Source organism: Erinaceus europaeus, chromosome 19, assembly GCF_950295315.1.
Source record: "Erinaceus europaeus chromosome 19, mEriEur2.1, whole genome shotgun sequence".
NCBI lineage: Eukaryota > Metazoa > Chordata > Mammalia > Eulipotyphla > Erinaceidae > Erinaceus > Erinaceus europaeus.
The window spans coordinates 52,644,991-52,664,007 of record NC_080180.1 but is presented as its reverse complement, the minus strand read 5'-3'; the positions used below and the strand labels follow the sequence as shown (position 1 = coordinate 52,664,007).

At 36.7% G+C, this 19,017-nt stretch overlaps 2 protein-coding genes across 4 annotated transcripts in view; one reads left to right on the top strand and one right to left on the bottom strand.

Annotated features, from left to right (window-relative positions):
* LRBA (LPS responsive beige-like anchor protein) overlaps nt 1-19,017 on the bottom strand; it is a 554,160-nt gene that overhangs the window by 131,658 nt on the left and 403,485 nt on the right. For all 3 annotated transcript variants that reach the window (XM_060178956.1, XM_060178957.1, XM_060178958.1), the window contains 2 exons: nt 9,376-9,516; nt 8,508-8,627 (listed from right to left, as the gene is read on the bottom strand). In XM_060178956.1, coding sequence (XP_060034939.1) covers nt 8,508-8,627; nt 9,376-9,516 — 261 coding nt within the window. The remainder of the gene's footprint in view (nt 1-8,507; nt 8,628-9,375; nt 9,517-19,017) is intronic.
* MAB21L2 (mab-21 like 2) overlaps nt 1-19,017 on the top strand; it is a 384,237-nt gene that overhangs the window by 277,018 nt on the left and 88,202 nt on the right. The window lies entirely within an intron of this gene.

Here is a 19,017-nt window from a genome sequence, read left to right as displayed (position 1 = left end):
GAAATAACATTCCCAGCAATTATGTTCTATTAACTATAGCTAAGCACTCTTCTTATAAATGGCTCTAGTGCTGATGCTATCAGCATGCATGGAATGCATTATGGTGGAAGGCATGCTGATGAGGAAAAAAAAGGAGCCTAACTTATCTTCAGATTACAGGCCTCAGGGACCACGGAGTTAGCAGAGGGCAAGTCAAAGGGCTCATGTTTTACAAATCTCACAAGACACTAATAAAACTACTCTATGATCATCTCCATTTTACACTGTTATTTAACAAATACATGTACACTTTAAAACTTGGATTAATTTTAAAGTTAAAACTAAACTGATTTTTGAAAATTATTCATATGTATTTAAAATGTTAATATCCTCTCATGTTTGCATTGCATTGTCTACTTCATTGTGTGTATGAAATGTTCTGTAGTGTTCTTACTAGTTTCATAATACAGATTTTACATTCCTCAGTAACAATATGCAAACTATAAGACAGGTTTTTTTCTTTCTATTTCCATTAGATAGGAGAGATAGAAACTGAGAGGGGAGGGAGAGGTAGAGAGGGAGAAAGACAGACACCTGCAAACCTGCTTCACTGCTTGAACCTGGGTCCTTGTGCATGGTAGTGTGTACATTTTTAACTGGGTATGCCACTGCCTAGCCCCCTTAGTGTGTCAGACTAAATAACCAAGATAAGAGCCAGAGATGACCCGAACTGCCCCTGCGGCTACAGACAGACTATGACCCACATAGTCAACGACTGCCACCTCTCCAGATTCAAAGGAGGTCTCGAAACTTTACATCAGGCTCAACCTGACGCTGTTGACTGGCTACGGAAGAAGGGCAAACGCTAGAAGAAGAACTAAGATAAGAGCAGAAAAAGGATGTCTGTGTGGGTGCATATATGTATACGTATATGTATATGTACATATGGAAATACACATTTATCTTTGCCAGGAGGTCTTTACCACTTCAGATCAACTTCTTCAGATAACATATGAAGACAGAGAGACAAAGAGCGAAAGACACCACAGCACCAAAGTTTCCTCCAATGCCATGGGAGTGGGGTTCAAATGTTGATTGTGCACAAGACAAAACAGGCACACTATCAAGGTGAGCTATTTGTCACATATAGGTGTTGTGTAACACTGTAAAAATATGAGTTCAATCTGTCTTTACTGGGAAAATGTAGAAAAAAGAATAATCAATAACTCTTGCTCAGCAGATGACATCCAGCTATCAGTTCCTGTGTGCGCAGAAAAGCACTTCCTCCACTGGGAGATGGCAGCTGTGCTGCATGGGGAGTGCAGATCCATTTGGAGTCTGCTGTGCCAGCGGGCTGGCATGGCTATACACTCGCTTCTGTTCCCCTAGGTGTTAACTTGACTCCTTTTCCTTTGGCATCTTTAATATATTCATTATACTAAATACTTAGTGATTTCTAGCTAGATGCAAGGCATTGTGCTGAAGTCACAAAGTGAATATGGTCCCCAACTTCACTGAACTCCAGTGAATGATGCAGACAGAATGTATGTATCATATCAGAAAGTGACTAGTATTATGGAAAAAGGATAAAGGGATATGACAAGATAAAGGGGTAGAACTGGGTGTTCAGGGAAATTTAGTCTGAAGTGCCACTTAAACAGAGAATTAAACAAAATAAAGGAATAAGCAAAACATATCTAGGACAAAACAGTCTATGCAAAGTCACCAAGAAGGTGCACGTAGGAGTTCTGAGAAGGAACAGAGGCAAGTGGTAACGCAAGAGGGTGAAAAGAATCAAGACCAGATAGCACAGATCTCTGTGGCTGCAGTAAGAACTTGAGCTTTGATGTAGGTAAGCTGTTAAGAAGAAGCCTGCAAACTATGGCGGTTATCACTGTTGGGGTCTTGGGAGGTGGCACCGAACTTTGACGGTGGGTACAGCATGGAACTGTGCCTTTGTAATCTAATAATTGTGTAGGTGACTATTTTTACTGATAATTTTGTTAGTAGCTTCATAATAGCTTACAAGATTATAGCAATGCAGGGTTACAGTTCTACATTGCTCCCACCACCAACATTGTGTACCCCTCTTCACACACCTCCCATACCTGGTGATAACCATAGTTCTTATAAAGTCTTAAGGGCTGTTCCCTTACTTTTTTTTATATATGTTCATGTACTTCAATTCTTACATGCACTGAGAATCACAAAGTATTCATCATCTGCCTGTTTACAAAAAAAAAAAAAAATGCTGCTGAACTAACCTACAGAATTAAGACAAATACCTCCGGATTGTAGTCAAGGGTCTTTGTATTAGACTGACAGTATAATCTCGCAGTATTTCTCTTTTTCTCTGTTTCCTATCACCAAGTACAAAGACCAATAAACAAAACAATAAGCATTCCCCAATGTATCAAACTGTCCTGACTTTGTGTAATTTCCCTTGTTCAGAATATTCTCCTGCATTTCATCAAAACAATAATTTAGACACTAATTTAGTGGCTACTGTGTTCCTGGCACTGTTTTAAACTCTAGAGATGATCTAATAAGTAAGAGTCCCAAAGGAATTAAAATTCCAGTGGGGTAAGAAATAATAAAGCAGTAAAATATGCCTCTGTTGGTTAGTGACAAGAACAACAATGCAAATGAAAGTAATTGGGAAAATATGGGGGAAAGTATGTAATTCTAAATAGAGGAATCAAGGAGAACTTACAAAGAAGGTGATTAACTGAACAAAGAAAGAAAAGCTGAATGATTTTAAAGGGGGGGAGGCAGGCGGTGGTGACAAGGTTAAGCACACACATTCTAGTGCACAAGGACCCACATTCAAGCCCCTGATCACAACCTACAGGGGGAAGCTTTGTGAGTGATGAAGCAGAGCTGCAGGTGTCTCTCTGCTTCTTTCCCTATCTCTCCCTCTACTCTCAATTTCTCTCTGTCTCTAGCCAATAACAAATAAAGATGAAAAAATAAAAGTTGAAAGAATAACACCATAAGGATACCAGAAAAAATTTTCTGGTGAGAGAAAAATAAAAGCTGAGGTGGGAGTGATACTTGAAGTATCTGAAGTTTCAAGTATCATTTATTAGCTAGAATTAAGCAAGCACTGGGCAATCAATGCAAAAAGAAGTGGGGATGCAAAAATCCCTTTCTAAATTTCTCTCTAGCTCTATTAAAAAAGGAGAAGAAGAAGAGGAGGAGGAGAAGAAGGAGAAGGAGAAGGAGAAGGAGAAGGAGAAGGAGAAGGAGAAGGAGAAGGAGAAGGAGAAGGAGAAGGAGAAGGAGAAGGAGAAGGAGAAGAAGAAGAAGAAGAAGAAGAAGAAGAAGAAGAAGAAGAAAACCACAAGAGCAGAAGGGTGGAGAGAGGCTGGCAAAATAGCTTACTTTGTAATGCTGCTTTGTAATATACTCGGCCCAGGTTCAAGCTTAGACCCCACCACATTAAAGGAAGTTTTGGTGTTGTGATCTCTCTTTCTACATCTGTATAAAACAATTAAAAAAAAAAAAAAAAAAGAGGTGTTGTTTTCGCTGGGCTAGGTTGTTTTCGCAGGGCTGGCTTCACGGGCGGGTAACAGATGACCAGGGACTCATGGTTGAGCTGTAGGCAGTATCTCTTTATTCATGCAGGACGCAGCACAATCTTAAGACGAGCTAAGCTAAACTCAAGTACCCTAAAACTCACAATGCTGTCTTTATATATACTTGCCAAGTAGGGTGGAAACAGGATGTGACATAGAGAGGGTGGAGAGAAAAGTGACTGGTGAAAATCAGAGTGTGACAAGGAGGGGGCAGAGCAGGCGAGAATCCTATCACTGAACCACCAATGCCCTGGAGTGCTTTATGTAAATGCAAAAGTGATTTATGTAAATAGACCAAAGCTTTGAATGGGATTAAATCTATCCCTATATAGGCATATGGTTAAGCAGAAGCCAGGGGGAGCTGGCATACTATCCAACAAAGAGGTAATAGATTTCTGGAGGTGAGACTTGGGCAGTGAATATCTTATAAGGACTTCTACTTTTACTCTTAACTGCAAAGCCACTTATTAATATGGAGAAAACTGTGGGACAATCAGAAATGTACTTTTTCAGCATGTTAAATTTGAGATATATTTACACATTCAAATGGAGATATCAAGCTGGGAGTTATGTTGGCAGAAATATAAATTTGGGAGGCTTAAGACTCCCTTGCAGAAAACTATAGAACATTGTGAAAAGATATAGAGAATGACACACAAAAATGTAATAACATTCCTTGTTCTTGGATTAGATTATTATTATTATTAAAATGGCCATTCTACCAAAAGTGATCTACAGTTTCAATACAACCCTTATCAAGACCCCAATGACATTTTTTTAAAGGAAATTGGACAACCTATCTAACAATTTGTATGGAATCATAAATAAACCATGAATAGCTAAAGCACTGAGAAAAGGGGGGAGAGGGAGTAGAGATATTACGTTCCTCAACTTTAATTTATAAAGCAGAGTAGTTGTAATCAAAATAGGATGGTGCTGAAATAAAGAATGATTATTTGGATCAGTGGAACAGAGTTGAGAACACAGAAATGAGCCCACATACATACAGCCACCTAACATACGACAAAAGGACTAAAATGATTAAATGAGGCGAAGAAGGTCTTCTCCACAAACGGTGCTGATAAAATTGGGTAGCCACATATAGAAAAGTGAAACTAGACCAGCACTTAACACCATATACCAAAATCAAATCAACATGGACCGAACACCTAGCTATTAAACCAGAAACTCTAAAATACGTAAGAGAAAACATTGGTGAAACATTGCAGGATCTTCACATCAAATATATATTTGGAGACTCAACCCCATAGCATGGGAAATGAAAACAAGAGTAAACAAATGGGATTGTATGAAGATAAAAATCTTCTACACATCACAAGTAAACTACACAGGGATAATCAGGCAACCCAGTAAGTCAAAGAAAATATCTGCATATCACACATCTGATAAATGGCATCAAACATTTATAAAGAATTGGTACAGCTCAACAAAAGAAAAAAATAGTAACCCAATAAAAATATAGGAAAAAAAACTAGACAGTTTTCTAAAGAGTAGATATGGCCCACAGACATATGAAGAAATGCTCTATTTATCATTAGAGAAAAAGCAAATTAAAACTATACTGAGATTCCATCTCACACCTGTGAGAATGACCTACAGCAGTAAAACAGGAAATGACAGGCATTGGCGAAGTTGGGGAGAAAAGGGAACTCTGCTGCTGATGGGAATGCAAAGTAGTGTAGCCCCTTTGGAAGACTATATGGAGAGTACTTAAATACAAATGGAATTATCTTATGACCTAGCTAGACAACTCTTAGGCACTTATCTAAAGGACAATCAAACAGTAATTTGAAGGGACATATGTGCACCCCTATGTTTATAGCTGCATTATTCACAATAGCCAAAAAGTAGAAGCAGCCTAAATGCCCATCATCAAGACAAGCTAAAGAAAGTATGGGAAATATATACTCCATGGACAACTACTCTGCAATCAAAAAATATAATATTGTGTCATTTGGGACAAAACAGATGGAGTTGTAAGAGATTATGCTTAGCGAAATAAGAGATGAAAATCAACTACCAGATGGTTTCACTCATGTGGAATCTAGAGAACTGACAACACATGAACTTGCAGAAAACAAAAACAAAGAAGGGAAAAACTGTTTCTAAGAGTTTGTGAGAACTAGGATGGTTATCTTTGGGAGAGTGGAAGGTGGGGACACAGAACTTTGGTGGTGGGTATGTTGTGGAACTACACCATAATCTTACAATCTTGTAACCCACTATTAATCATAAATAAAAAAAATGAAAAAAGTTGCATTCCTTAAAATACAACTAAAATATCACTTAAAGTCATTCAAACATTACCTCCCTATCAGAATTGCCATTGTGTTTATATCTTAGTAAAGCATTTATCAATGTCTAATTTACACTGAAATTTTTTTCTCCTTTTTTTTTGGGGGGGGGGTTTGTTTTTTAATTGCCACCAAGGTAATCCTGGGGCTCAGTGACAGCACTGTGATTCTACCACTCCTAATGGCTCTTTCCTTTCCTCCCTTCCTATTTTATTTTGATAGGACAGAATAGAGGGGAAGGAGAGACAGATACCTGCATACCTGCCTCACTGCCCATGAAACATCCCTTCTGCAATTGGGGGTTGGGGGGCTCAAATCTAAATCTTTGCACTTGGAACCATGTGCACTCACCTGGGGGTGCTACCACCCAGCCCCATGAAAGTCTTATGTATACCTGTCTCTCTTGTAAGTGAAGTAAAAATCTAAGTTTATCTTACTCACCCTTTTAACTACAAGTTTTCTCTACTATATTCTGCCTATAGTCAATAAATGTTTGCTTAACTGAGTATGTTTTGGGTTGAGAGCCAGACCACACCCAACACAGGCAGTAATGTCTGAATCTGTTTTGAGGTATTTTAATTTACATATTATAGCAATTTATCTGAATACAGGGATTTAGTACTTATGCCCTAAAACAGCACTTCTTCTGTGTCCTGTACAGGTAGGCACAAGCCAAATTTAATTTCTCTATCTTGTCACTCATTTTATAAGGCAAGTTAATCACCAAATATTAATACTTCTCACCCTCTAAATAAATCTTAAATTCACACACATTTCAGTAGTATGACTGACAGTACTGAGTTTAAGACTTTACTATCAGCTTAAAGCTGCTTCCACTAATGCGCACCACACAATGCATATTCAAATACCAGCCACAGAGAACTGTTAAGCCATGAAATCTGGTCAGCTCAATCCTCTAGCCTTCCTCTTTTCAATGCTTCCCTGTTGTTCCCTGGGATAAAGTCCAACAACCTTAACAAAGTATCTATGTCCCCTCATAACATGGGACCTGGACTTTCTTCTCCCCTTTGATCATTCAGATGCTGTATTGATGAGCAGAGAGAGCTGTCATACACTGAATTCTAACACAAAAGTTTACTGCGGTGTATGCTTTGTGTGTATGCTATAGCACAACCAATGGCTGATAATGCAAACTCAAAGGAAAAAATTAAATGCCATCTAAGATTTCCTTAACTTTTTTTTTATTCAAATATCACTTGTAACATAAATGATTTCCACAGTAGCTTACTGTACTAAATGTGAAGCTTCTAGAGAAGAATGATCCTCCAATCATCTATGTTTCAGATCTATTTACTACTGCTCCCATTCTGAACTAATGAAGCTGGGTGACATTTATGACTCCTTCTCTCCAATCCTGGTAGTTAATCATTTCTACAGGATAAAAGGAAGAGAGTTTGAATTGCGGAATGTCAAACTGAACTTAATCATCACATTGAATTTATTGACAATAAGGGTAGTTAAGTAAATGTAGTTGTTTCCAGATGGGGAAATGAGTGATAAGGAGTCACCTAGAAAAGTTTAAATTTTGTCTAAAATTTACATGTAAATCCTTTGTGAAATTCATGAATCTTTCTGCATCTGTAATTTCTTCCATAAAATTTGGACATAATGCTTTAGCCTTAAGCAAGTAATTTATTTTGACCCTCATTTTCTAAACCTAAGTCAATTTTCAGACTTGGAAAAATCAGAATGAATCTACTGGGGAATTTAAAAATATTATCACAGTGATGATTCTCCAAGCTAATTTTAGAGTTTTCTATTTCAGTGCTTAAAACTACCTATTACTGCTCCTATGTACTGGACACACACAAGTGGCATGCCAGTGCTGCAGGTGCCTTTCTTCTTTCCTTCTCTCTCATTCCTGCTCTGTGTTTCTGTTTCTGTGAGAAAGGGAACTGAAGAAATGTCCACTAGGAATGGTGGAGTCATCATGTAGGCACTGAGGCCCAGCAATAACCCCAGTAGCAGAGACAGAGAGAATATGCAGGAACCCTTTCCTCTACCCACAGTAAGCTATACCTAGGAGGTGTTTCTATAGCAACGGCCCAGTGTATCAATGGTGGTACAGAGACAGATGCCTTCCAAAACAACATCCAAAATTTGCAGTGTCAATCATAGCCCTAAGGGTCTACTGAACACCTGAAAAGTGGCTAATCTGAATAAAGGTGTGTTGTAACTATAAAAATAAAGATAATTATCCCAAAGACTTAGCTTGAAAGAAAAAAAGAACATAAGCAGTCTAATGATACATACGATTTTATGTTGAAACAACATTCAGGGTATAGCAAGCTAGATATGATTTAAATTTTAAAGTGACTTTTTTGATCATATTAAATGTATTCAAAAAGTTTGGAATTCCATGAGCATATACCATACATCCACTCCCATCTGTCTTACTCTATTGATTCTTTAAAAAAAAGAGAGGGAGAGATACAAAGGAAGTCAAAAACATAATCATTCCAATAAGTGAGAGAGAAGACAGATGAAAAAAAAAATACTGTGTGTAGTGATTTTTTTTTTAGGTAGGACTGTATTTCAGGAGAGTAAGTATCAATATTCATTCAATATAGAATTATGTTCGCAATAGTAACTATAAAATGAAATGTTCCCACACCTTAATGTCGGATGTATCACGCTGGCTATTTCGCCAAGCTCTGGAAACTGATGAAAAAGTTCGATCTGCATGATCAAATTTCCCTCCTTGCAAATTTAGAAAGTAAGTTGTGAAGGGTTCCTAAAAAGAAAGAAAAAAAAGTCACTATTTCCCTGATGTATAGATACAGTTTTATAAATCATTATACTGAACTATTTTAATGACTAATATACATTGCAAGCAATACATACCAGGCAATGATTGAGAATTATACTTAAATGATTATATTAATGTTTTAAAATTATTTTTGTTTCAGAATAAATCTTCCCAATATTTGGTATTTACAATATTTTTTTCCAGACTGGAATCTTCCCTTCTTAGAAAAACTTATAATGTTCAGATACTGCATATTCTTCACAATTAAGGGAAATAATTTCCCTATTGTTAAGGCCCAATACTTAATTTATGATTAAGAAAAGAAAAATGTTTAGAAGATTTAAGAGCCTCCTCTTAGTTAAAGAACACTTAAACACATATTAGTAGATAATTGCTTGAAATTAGCTAAGCACTATAAATTACTTCTAGGATTTATGTCTGCCTGTACCCTTCTAACAAGCTTTAATTAATGATGTGCTGCTAATGCTTTCCCAAAGAAATTACTTTCCAGTAGATGAATCACCTTTCAATTTTACAGAAACACTTCTTGTTTAACCAATACATTATCAATACACAGCAGTCTTTGTGTAACCTACAAGCATAACTTCCTCCATTTGCACAACTTTCCTCCACTTCCAGTTTTAGCATTTGAAAAGGATGTTGATTTTTAAATACTACACATTCTCCACAGCATTGACTCCTTATTCATGGTTTAATATTCACATGAACTTACTATTCTCAGCAGCCATGCAAGAACAAAACTTGCAGTTGAGTAATGAGTGCCATAGTGGAACTTTGGAACTTGGTCATCTTCCCATGATTCAAAGCGTTCTGCAAAAAATGCTGCTCTTTTGGGATTCAAAGCTCCTATTGGCTGCCAATGGAGAGGGGAGGAAAACAACAAAGACACGTGTAAATTATTATAATCAACCATAATTCTTTCCTCAACTGTTACCTAATCGCAAATAAAGTGATCTTTAAAAATCCACTATTTAAGCTAAACCACAACATTATATTGAGAGAGTGGTTGGAAAAGCAACTGTATTTCTCACTGCATGTTGAACATATACAAGCATGTAAGTGGATGGAGAAACCTATTAAGTCTTTTTTTCTGTTGAAAATAAGATGTCTAACCAGCCACAAACATTTTCATAAAGACAATTACATGATCTGACTTGCACAATACTTTGAAAAGCACCTATAAATTTTTATCTTGTTAGTTAGAAGCAACAACCAAAGCCAGAATCTTAAAATTAAAGGATGAGTTCTAAGAAGAAGACAGAACAGAATTAGAAGGAGTGAGGAGTGCAAGGAGGTGAGTAAAAAAAGAGATTAAATATGTATCAAGAAATTTCTACTAGTATGAATAGAATCAGATTTCTGAGTACAGAAGACATGCCCCCATGGACTATGAACATATATGCAACATAAGAATAGACAGACTATGAGCTTTTATTTAAATGTATTACAGCAGAGTTACAAAGCAGTATAGCAAAATGGCAGAGTATTCTGGTTCATTGGAATGACAATAATACCCAGTCAGAAGGTTGTTTTGGAAAATAAAATGGACAAGTACATGTGATGTCTAATAAATCATGAGATCAGAAATACAGCTCACTGAGTAGGGCACAGGTGGGGTGTATGCCTTGCCATGCATGCAGCTCAGGTTTGAGTCCTCACACCACATGGAAAGTAAGTGTCAGAGCTCTGGAAGAAGCTAAAGTACTATAGTCACTATCTGTTTCTCTCTGTCTCCCCGTAGCCCCAGCATTTGAACAAGTTGGCCAGGGAGTGGTGAAAAACACAAAGTCATGGCTCTGAAGAAATAAAGTCCTAAACATCACATCTGACAATAGTGAGTGAATGCCAACTATCATTTAAAATATATAATATAATATAATCTTTTAAAATTGGGGTCGTTTGGACAAAGTAATAGCCTATAAAGCACCCACCCCACCGCCCTGCAGCATATAGTTTGGCTTAAGAACTTAATAAATGTTAGCTGGTATCATTACTGTGCTTTGCTGATATTCCTGAATTCAAGGAATGCGTACACTCCATTAAATAGGATGGAATATTGTGTGGTTGTGCATATGCACATTTTCTTAAGGAAGATAAACTGTTTCATAAGGGATTTTAAAACGTTAAGATCAACTGCTTTTAAGTATTCATTTTCTTAAAACATTCTTCTCTCAAAAATGTCAATTCCTTATTTAAAATGAAAATAACTGATGAGTTAGTACAGAAGAGTAAGACATGAGTCTGATTATTTATGGAGGAAATATTAAACTGAAATAAAATTTTAAATACAAATTTTCAAGAGATATATTTAGAAATAGTCATCTGAAAACAAAACTGCTAAATTGATACAATTGTTTTCATGCTAATATGTGATTTTACACAACATCTAACACTCATAACTTTGAGATTATTTTAATTCATTTGCTAACTTTTTTCAAAACTGCTATTTATCTTTGGTATATTATATTTGGTCTCTCATATATTTGGTATATTCGGTCTCTTTCAGTAGCTTGGTTGTAAAAATAGCACTTTACTATAAGCTATTTTTTCTTTCACTTTATAAGGCTATATATATATATATAAAATCTACTATAATATAAATATATTTATATTTATTTGTGTGTAAACTCCTATTTTAGATTATTTTGTAAATGACCACAATTTATCACAATTTTTTATAAATTTATCACAATTTATAAAATCATCTAAAATATGAGTTTAAATACAAAAGAATTGTTTCTAATCTACTTAATTTATGCTACCTAAGTAATAATGGCACTGACTCCAAGAATTCTTTGTTACAGAACCAATTTGGAATGCCTTTAAATGTATTTTAGTTGTTGTTCCTAAAGACAGAGCCATACAAAAGGAAAGAATGAAGAAATAAAGCCACTGGAAGACAAATTATATGAATCAAAAATAGAATCAATGTTCCTTTTGTACGGTTGTGCAGCATATTAAGTATTCACTTTTATCTGTTCCTATTTTTATTACTTTCCAAATGAGTATCCTCCAAAAATCAATAGATATAGAATCACGTTTCTTGAATATAACACTAAAACCAATTAGGATTGATTTCACTAGCATCTGAAAAAAAAAAAAAAGGCATCGTGCAGAGATCCATAGGCAGAACCCCACAGTATTGATTCTGGCTGTTATTGTTACAGTTGGTTTCTGAAGCCAGCTACAGGACAGGTATCAAAACATACCACATTTATTTGCAAGCATATAAAAAAAGAAGTCCCCAAATAAAAGGAAAAAAAAATCTACAGAGCTGTGCAATGACAATGATACACTATCAGCTTACTCAGAGAAGTTACAGTGGGAATACACACATTGAATTATACATTACGAGAAAGCACTGATTTATTGTGGTAATAACATCCACCTCATTAAAAGATTCTGCTTTGCTGCAGTTGGAAGGCTACATATTGTTTACTGCTATAAATTAATGGCAGTGCAAAGAAGACTGTGGAACCATCCTAACAATAGATCTGTAATGACAGTGCTGTATATCACAGCTTCCTCAGCAGCTTCATAATAAAATGGAGACAATGTATTGAGCTAATACATTCTACCATGCTGGCCCATATTTTTCTGACAACTGCTTTAAAAGATGAGCTGAATTCAACTATGTTATAATGCTGCAAAACATTTAACTAAGCAAGAGTCAGTCATACACCAAAGTGCAACACTGCATTTTTAAAACATTGTCTAAATCAGCATTTCAAGATGTTTATTCATCTCTGCAAAAGAACTAAAAGTAAATGCTGATGGCTTCTCTTACTTATGCAGTATATTAAGAGTAACAATTGAAGAGCAATTCAGGAAGATGGTAGTACTATTACCCTACAGAGAGCTCTTGTACAATTTAACAGTAAAAGCTTGGCTGAGTATTCTTTTTTTAAGCAGCAAATTGACTAAAAGAAGAAAAGCAAAAATACTGGTCATTTAAAAATCAATAAGATATAAGTATTGATTAAAAAGTAAAATGCAAGTTCATAACCATGTAAATTGTCCTTGGATATAAAAAATAATTTAAGCACTAGGAAAAGCTAAAAAATAGAATTGCATTAAGACTTTTAAATCAGTAAAATAATTTTTAAAATCCTTAATCACAAGATAAAAATGTGGTTGAAGTAAGATAAGAGGAATTTAAAATTAAAGTAACAGGACTACCAAAATAATAATACTTTCAAAAATGGAAGAAATTGAACTAAAGGAGGGAAGCATATAAAACAAAAATATTAAACTCTTCCCTCACCTTTTTCCTTTTTTTCTTAAACTCTTGAAAAATTATAAATAGTAAAAACAATTGCCATAGGTAGGATACTTTAGTCACTGAAGAAGCAAAAATCACAGCTGCAGTAGAGCAGTAACAGTTCTGTTTCGAATTGACTTTGATAGATCTAAACAAGATACGCAAAAAGAAGATTTTCTAAATCAGGCTTTTAGAATACATGAAAAATACTTTTGTATTATTTGAAAAGGTGAATAAGAAAACCACTGCATGGAAAGTACGCAGCTCAGCATCTGGCATATACTAAGGGATTGATAATGACAAAAACTACTTATTTCAGTTTATCTGAACCAGAAATTAGAAAAATTAAATAAGCCTGATGAAATTACTGAAGCCTATTAGGAAAGAATATCACTTAACAGCATAGTACTCTAATGGTGCACACAGCTTATCAGAAATATCACAATACACAGGAGCACCAACGAAATGGTTTACTTTACCCTCAAGAAAATACACAAAAGTAAAATCACTTTTATGTCCAAAAATCTCCAATTTTTTACTATGGAAAGCGTATGAGGTATCAAACAAGTTGCATTACAATCACTTCTATTGTGTTTAAGTAAAAGCAAATTTTTGGATCCTCAGCCTACTTCAAAAGCACACAACAAACTCTTTCATCTCGTTCCTGGTAAAAACTGAACTGTAGAAAAGAAAAGACATCTGTAGTATTGAGACATTCTAACTTTTTCCTTTCTTTTTAAAAATTTTAGGAAATCTTAACTATAGTTACCTAAAAGCCACAGCTTCTATTTTCCAATTTAGAAAACATTACCGTGTACTTTGACAATGAGTCCATGAGCTAGATATTACTATTTTAATAATAAAGAAAAGCAATATCTTGGATAATTTAAACTCAAGATCAATATAAATCCAGGAAGTCACAAACTCAATACTCAAAAGCCAATCTTTGGGCCATTTTATCCTTCTAAAACTGTTATGTTATAAACAGTTTTTTCCTGATTTTAATAATTTCTCACTATTTCTTTTTTCCAAAATGCTTTTTATTTCATAAGTTGATCTGTTTGCACATCATCATAAATCTTTCTTCCTTTGGAACCTTATATGTGAAGTGTTCCAGTTTTTATCAACCTTTCAGAAGCGAAATTCTAAACTGTTAAAGCATCACTACAACTTCTAAAAATAAAAAGGCTGTATGAAATTGGCAAGAAATCTGAGAAATTCCATAAGGCAGGGATGTGCCTGGGTTAATAATCTTCTCTTATAAAATCCAAGCTTCAAAAAAAAATTTTTTTTTCTAACATCTTCCTGTGAAGGCTTTCTTTGGATAATCATTAAATCCTAACATCTTGGACATGAGGAGGAAAGAATTAGAGCAAAGGAAAAGATCATTCTGGACCAGAAGACTCAGAAATAGGGGCCCTGGAAACATTACCAGGTAGTATATATTTTGTGGATACAAGACAGGAGAAGAGCTATCAAAAGTCAAAAGGGACATGGAGAGAAGAGGACAAGAGCATCAAGCCAACTTAGCCGATCTCTTTTAGGAACTTGATGGCTAGTCTAAAGTCATCTGTCAGTGTCATCTTCATTTGGTATGACTATAAACATGTATAAAGTCTGGCCTAAATCATTTAAGAGGTCACAGGCAAAAGAGGATATATGTTACTTTATTCTTTCCTGGAAGCAGGGTATACCACTAGATATTGAACAAAAGTGAGGGCTAAAAACTAGCAAGCAAAAGAGAAGATGAAGATTTAATTTGATGTTATATGATGTCAGTGTTGCATGTCATAAACATGTCAAGTTAAAGGACAGAATATTGTTAAGTAAAACTAAGATATCTGACATGCTGGAAGATGATACAGTTGATAAAGTATAAAGCATAAAGTCCCAAGTTTGAGTCCTAGCAATGCACATGCCAATGATACTCTGTTTCTCTTTCCCCTCTCTCTCCCCGCCATTAATTAATAAATGAAAAAATATTTTTAAAAGAGTAAGGTAAGTATCAAATATTCCATGGATATTTTTATTTGACTGTTGAGAGAAAGAGAAGGGCACTGCTCTGGCACATGCAATGCCAGGGATGGAATCTGGGACCTCACACTAAAGTTCAGCACTTTAGCAGACTTTAGAAAAACCTGATATTCAGAAGATGAAATAGGATGAACTATGTGGAAATGTGGTATCATAAAAATTTATCATTGTTGTTTTCGATGGGTTGGCTTCACAGGCGGGTAACAGATGACCAGGGACTCATGGTTGAGCTGTAGGCAGTATCTCTTTATTCATGCAGGACGCAGCACAATCTAAGACGAGCTAAGCTAAACTCAAGGTAAAGTAAAACTCACAATGCTGTCTTTATATATACTTGCCAAGTAGGGTGGAAACAGGATGTGACATAGAGAGGGTGGAGAGAAAAGTGACTGGTAAAAATCAGAGTGTGACAAGGAGGGGGCAGATTAGGTGAGAATCCTATCACTGAACCACAAATGCCCTGGAGGGAGGGTGGAACTTGTTAACAGTGGTTATGTAAATAGAATGAAGTGGTTATGTAAATAGAATAGTGTTAAGCAGGGGGGATTTAAACCAAATGAAACAGAAAGGGTCTCATGCATACCAACAATCATTCCTGAATAGAAGGTTGGTTTGATGTGAGAAGATTGTAAGAAATGGTATGCAGGGAGTCAGGCTGTAGTGCAGCGGGTTAAGCATAGGTGGCGCAAAGCGCGAGGATCAGAGTAAGGATCCAGGTTCGAGCCCTGGCTCCTCACCTTCAGGGGAGTCGCTTCACAGGCGGTGAAGCAGGTCTGCAGGTGTCTTTCGCTTCCCCTCCTTTCTCTATTTCTCTGTCCTATCCAACAACGATGACAACAACAATAATAACTACAACAATAAAACAACAAGGGCAACAAAGGGCATAAATAAATAAATATTAAAAAAAAAGAAGAAATGGTATGCAGACTGAGAGTCATTCTACCTTATGACAATGCTTCCATTTACTGGATCTAAGTGAGGGTTCTGAGAGTCTAAGATAAATTAGATCATCATAGTTACCTAATACACAACCCTATTATCATCCCTGATTTACAAGGGCAAAAACTGAATCTATGATAAGTTAAATGTTATCAATGGTAGGTTGTTGCCTAGCCAGTGGCAGTGGCAAGATGAGGTTTGTACAGATTGATGAAAATGCTGGTGCTGAATCTGTTAAGAACATTAGAATGCTTTCATGAGAGGTTTAGTTTAAGTGTCTCTTGGCGGGAGGTAGGTATTTACACTTATTCCCTTACCTCTATGTGCGAATATCAATTTAAAGGGTTACACAAATGGGGGAAAATATATTTTGTCTTGGAGACAAACAAAAATTTTGGCAAAAAAATGAACAAACACCTGATGAAGATGGGTCGATTTTGGGGCAGCCTAGAATGTTCCTACTCATGACCACAGAATGTGAGCTCAGATCTACAGGGATGCAGAGGTCACATAGGCTCCTAAGCTGAATATTGGTCCGACCCCACATCAAATCGATGGGGTTTACAGTCAACAATAATTATACCCCTTTCCCATATTAGGGAGCTACTCTCTTCCCTGATCCAGCTTTCTGGTCCTTTATCCAATCATGACATCATCTCCCCAGATGATAACTTGGATTCACCTGCATATCAGATTTCAGGCTCAGGGGAAAAAAGGAAAAGGAAAAGGAAAAGGAAAAGGAAAAGGAAAAGGAAAAGAAAAAGAAAAAGAAAACGAAAAAGAAAAAACAAACTAGTATAGCCACAGGCCCTTTGGAATATAACTAAAATATGCCTACTGGCTATCTACAAAATGGAGGAAACCCCCCCCCCCAACTCTTCATCTGCACTATTCCAGCCTTTAGGTCCATGACTGTTCAACAATTTATTTGGCTTTGTATGTTAACTCTCTTTTCAACCACCAGGTTCCAGATGCTAGCATGATGCCGACCAGAATTCCCTAGACAGACAACCCCACCATTATGTCCTGGAGCTCCGCTGCCCCAGAGCCCTTCACCACTGGGGAAAGAGATACACAGGCTGGGAGTATGGACCCACCAGTCAACACCCATGTTCAGCGGGGAAGCAATTACAGAAGCCAGACCTTCCACCTTCTGCATCCCACAATGACCTTGGGTCCATACGCCAGAGGGTTAAAGAATAGGAAAGCTATCAGGGGAGGGGATGGAATACAGAGAGCTGGTGGTGGGAATTGTGTGGAGTTGTACTCCTCTTATCCTGTGGTTTTGTCAATGTTTCCTTTTTATAAATAAATTTTTTTTTAAAAAAATGAACAAACAAAAATCAAAGATCACTGCACCAAAGTTTATTCCTCTTAACTTTCTTATCTGTACAGCCAAATTCAGGAACCGAAATACAGCTTTAGCTCTGTATTGCTAAAGCTTTTTAAAGAAGCTCATGGAATTTATTCTGTGACTCTCCACCACTTGCCTTCCTCCCCCACTTCCCCTCGAGAAGAAAATGGAGGTCTCTGTCATCTAAGTAATGCTGCTACTGGTAGGGGTGCAGCGACTATTTTGTGTCAGTTGCAGCAGCTCTTTTATCTAAATGACAAGTATAACAAACAGCCTGATCAGCATTTTTATTCAACCTTGTCTTTTAGGGTATTTCGTCATAGGCTATATATAGCTGAAATGGCTTGCCACTTATCTTCACACACTCTACATTTTATTTAATATTGTCAAGAAAAAAATGTCACTGGTGCATTACTGTGGCTTTTAGAGTTAGCAAATAAGCACTTTTGTTTTCCAGCACCAGAGCAGTTTTTAATCCCTTGAAAACACAATTCCTTGCAAGTGGCACTCGACATATACCCCCTGTACTATTTCAATTTAACAAACACACCTTGGGAAAAAGTATTCCATTTTACTTACTGTGCCTATGTAGAGTCTAAATCATTTCAAATGCTCACACTGGTAGATTCAGCAGCAATGCCTTCAACAGATCTCTATTATTCAGTTAGATTTATATTAAGTGATTTTTTTCTATAGGCTTTTCTCTGAGATTAAGAAAGGCATATAAATTCATTAAAAATTATCTGATCATCCAATGTCAGTGTTGAACTAAATGCATGAAAAATATTAACAATCCAAGACAAATTGAAAAGAATGTTTTAAATAATTATGAAAATAATAAACACTCAAGATGTCCAGTGCTGAGAGAACAAAACCTATCCATTTCTAGATAAATTCATCTACCCACTTAAAGACACAGTTAAGACCATTCAAACTAGCAAACCAGATTAAGACAGCAACATGAACAAGCTGGCCTATGGCTACACATGGGAGCAATTTCCTCTGAAAGACATCCAGAAACTCTGTGGGCACACAAGACAAAGCCTCACATCATGACAGGGACACATTCGTTAGATAAACCCCACGCCTACAGCTGGGAGGAACTCAGGCTTCTTCTAGAGGAGTGAAGGCTTTGAACACATGTAGAGCCCCAGTGTTTCAAGACCTGACAGGCTTCCCCCCGCCACCCCACCCCCCCATATACACACACCTAGCTCTGAATGTAAAGGAGGCTTGTGTCCATAAGAGGCAAGAACAAAAAGTTTCCAGGAAGCTCACAAAGATTTTCTAGGCTCAACACTCCCCCACAGTCCCTCTCACTGAAAAGTCCACAGAAAAACCAACCTCCCAGTCTTTCCTAGCAAGGGGTCTATTTGCACATCTTAAAAGCTGTATCCAGAGAGTCAGGGTCCTAATTGAACACACCTCTAGGGGTCAACGGTGATCCTCCCACAGGACAGGAAGTCAGTAGATAAATCTCCACATTCTCCCTGCCTGATGCTCCAAGTCACCTGCATCTCCGAGGAAGAAGCCTTTCTTCTGCAGCTGCCACCCAGCAAAGCAAACCTTGATCAACCTGTTCTGGTGGCCAGTGTGTGTGTGTGTGTGTGGGGGGGGGAACAGGGGGTATTTGTTCATAGGTGGGGACTTGCCATAAACAAAGTCTCCTATGAGGCTAAATGCCCAGAGCTCAGCACAGAGAGAACAGAAAGAAATGCCCCACCCCAGCGTCTTCTGAAAGACCTCTCTACATGTAATAGTCATGT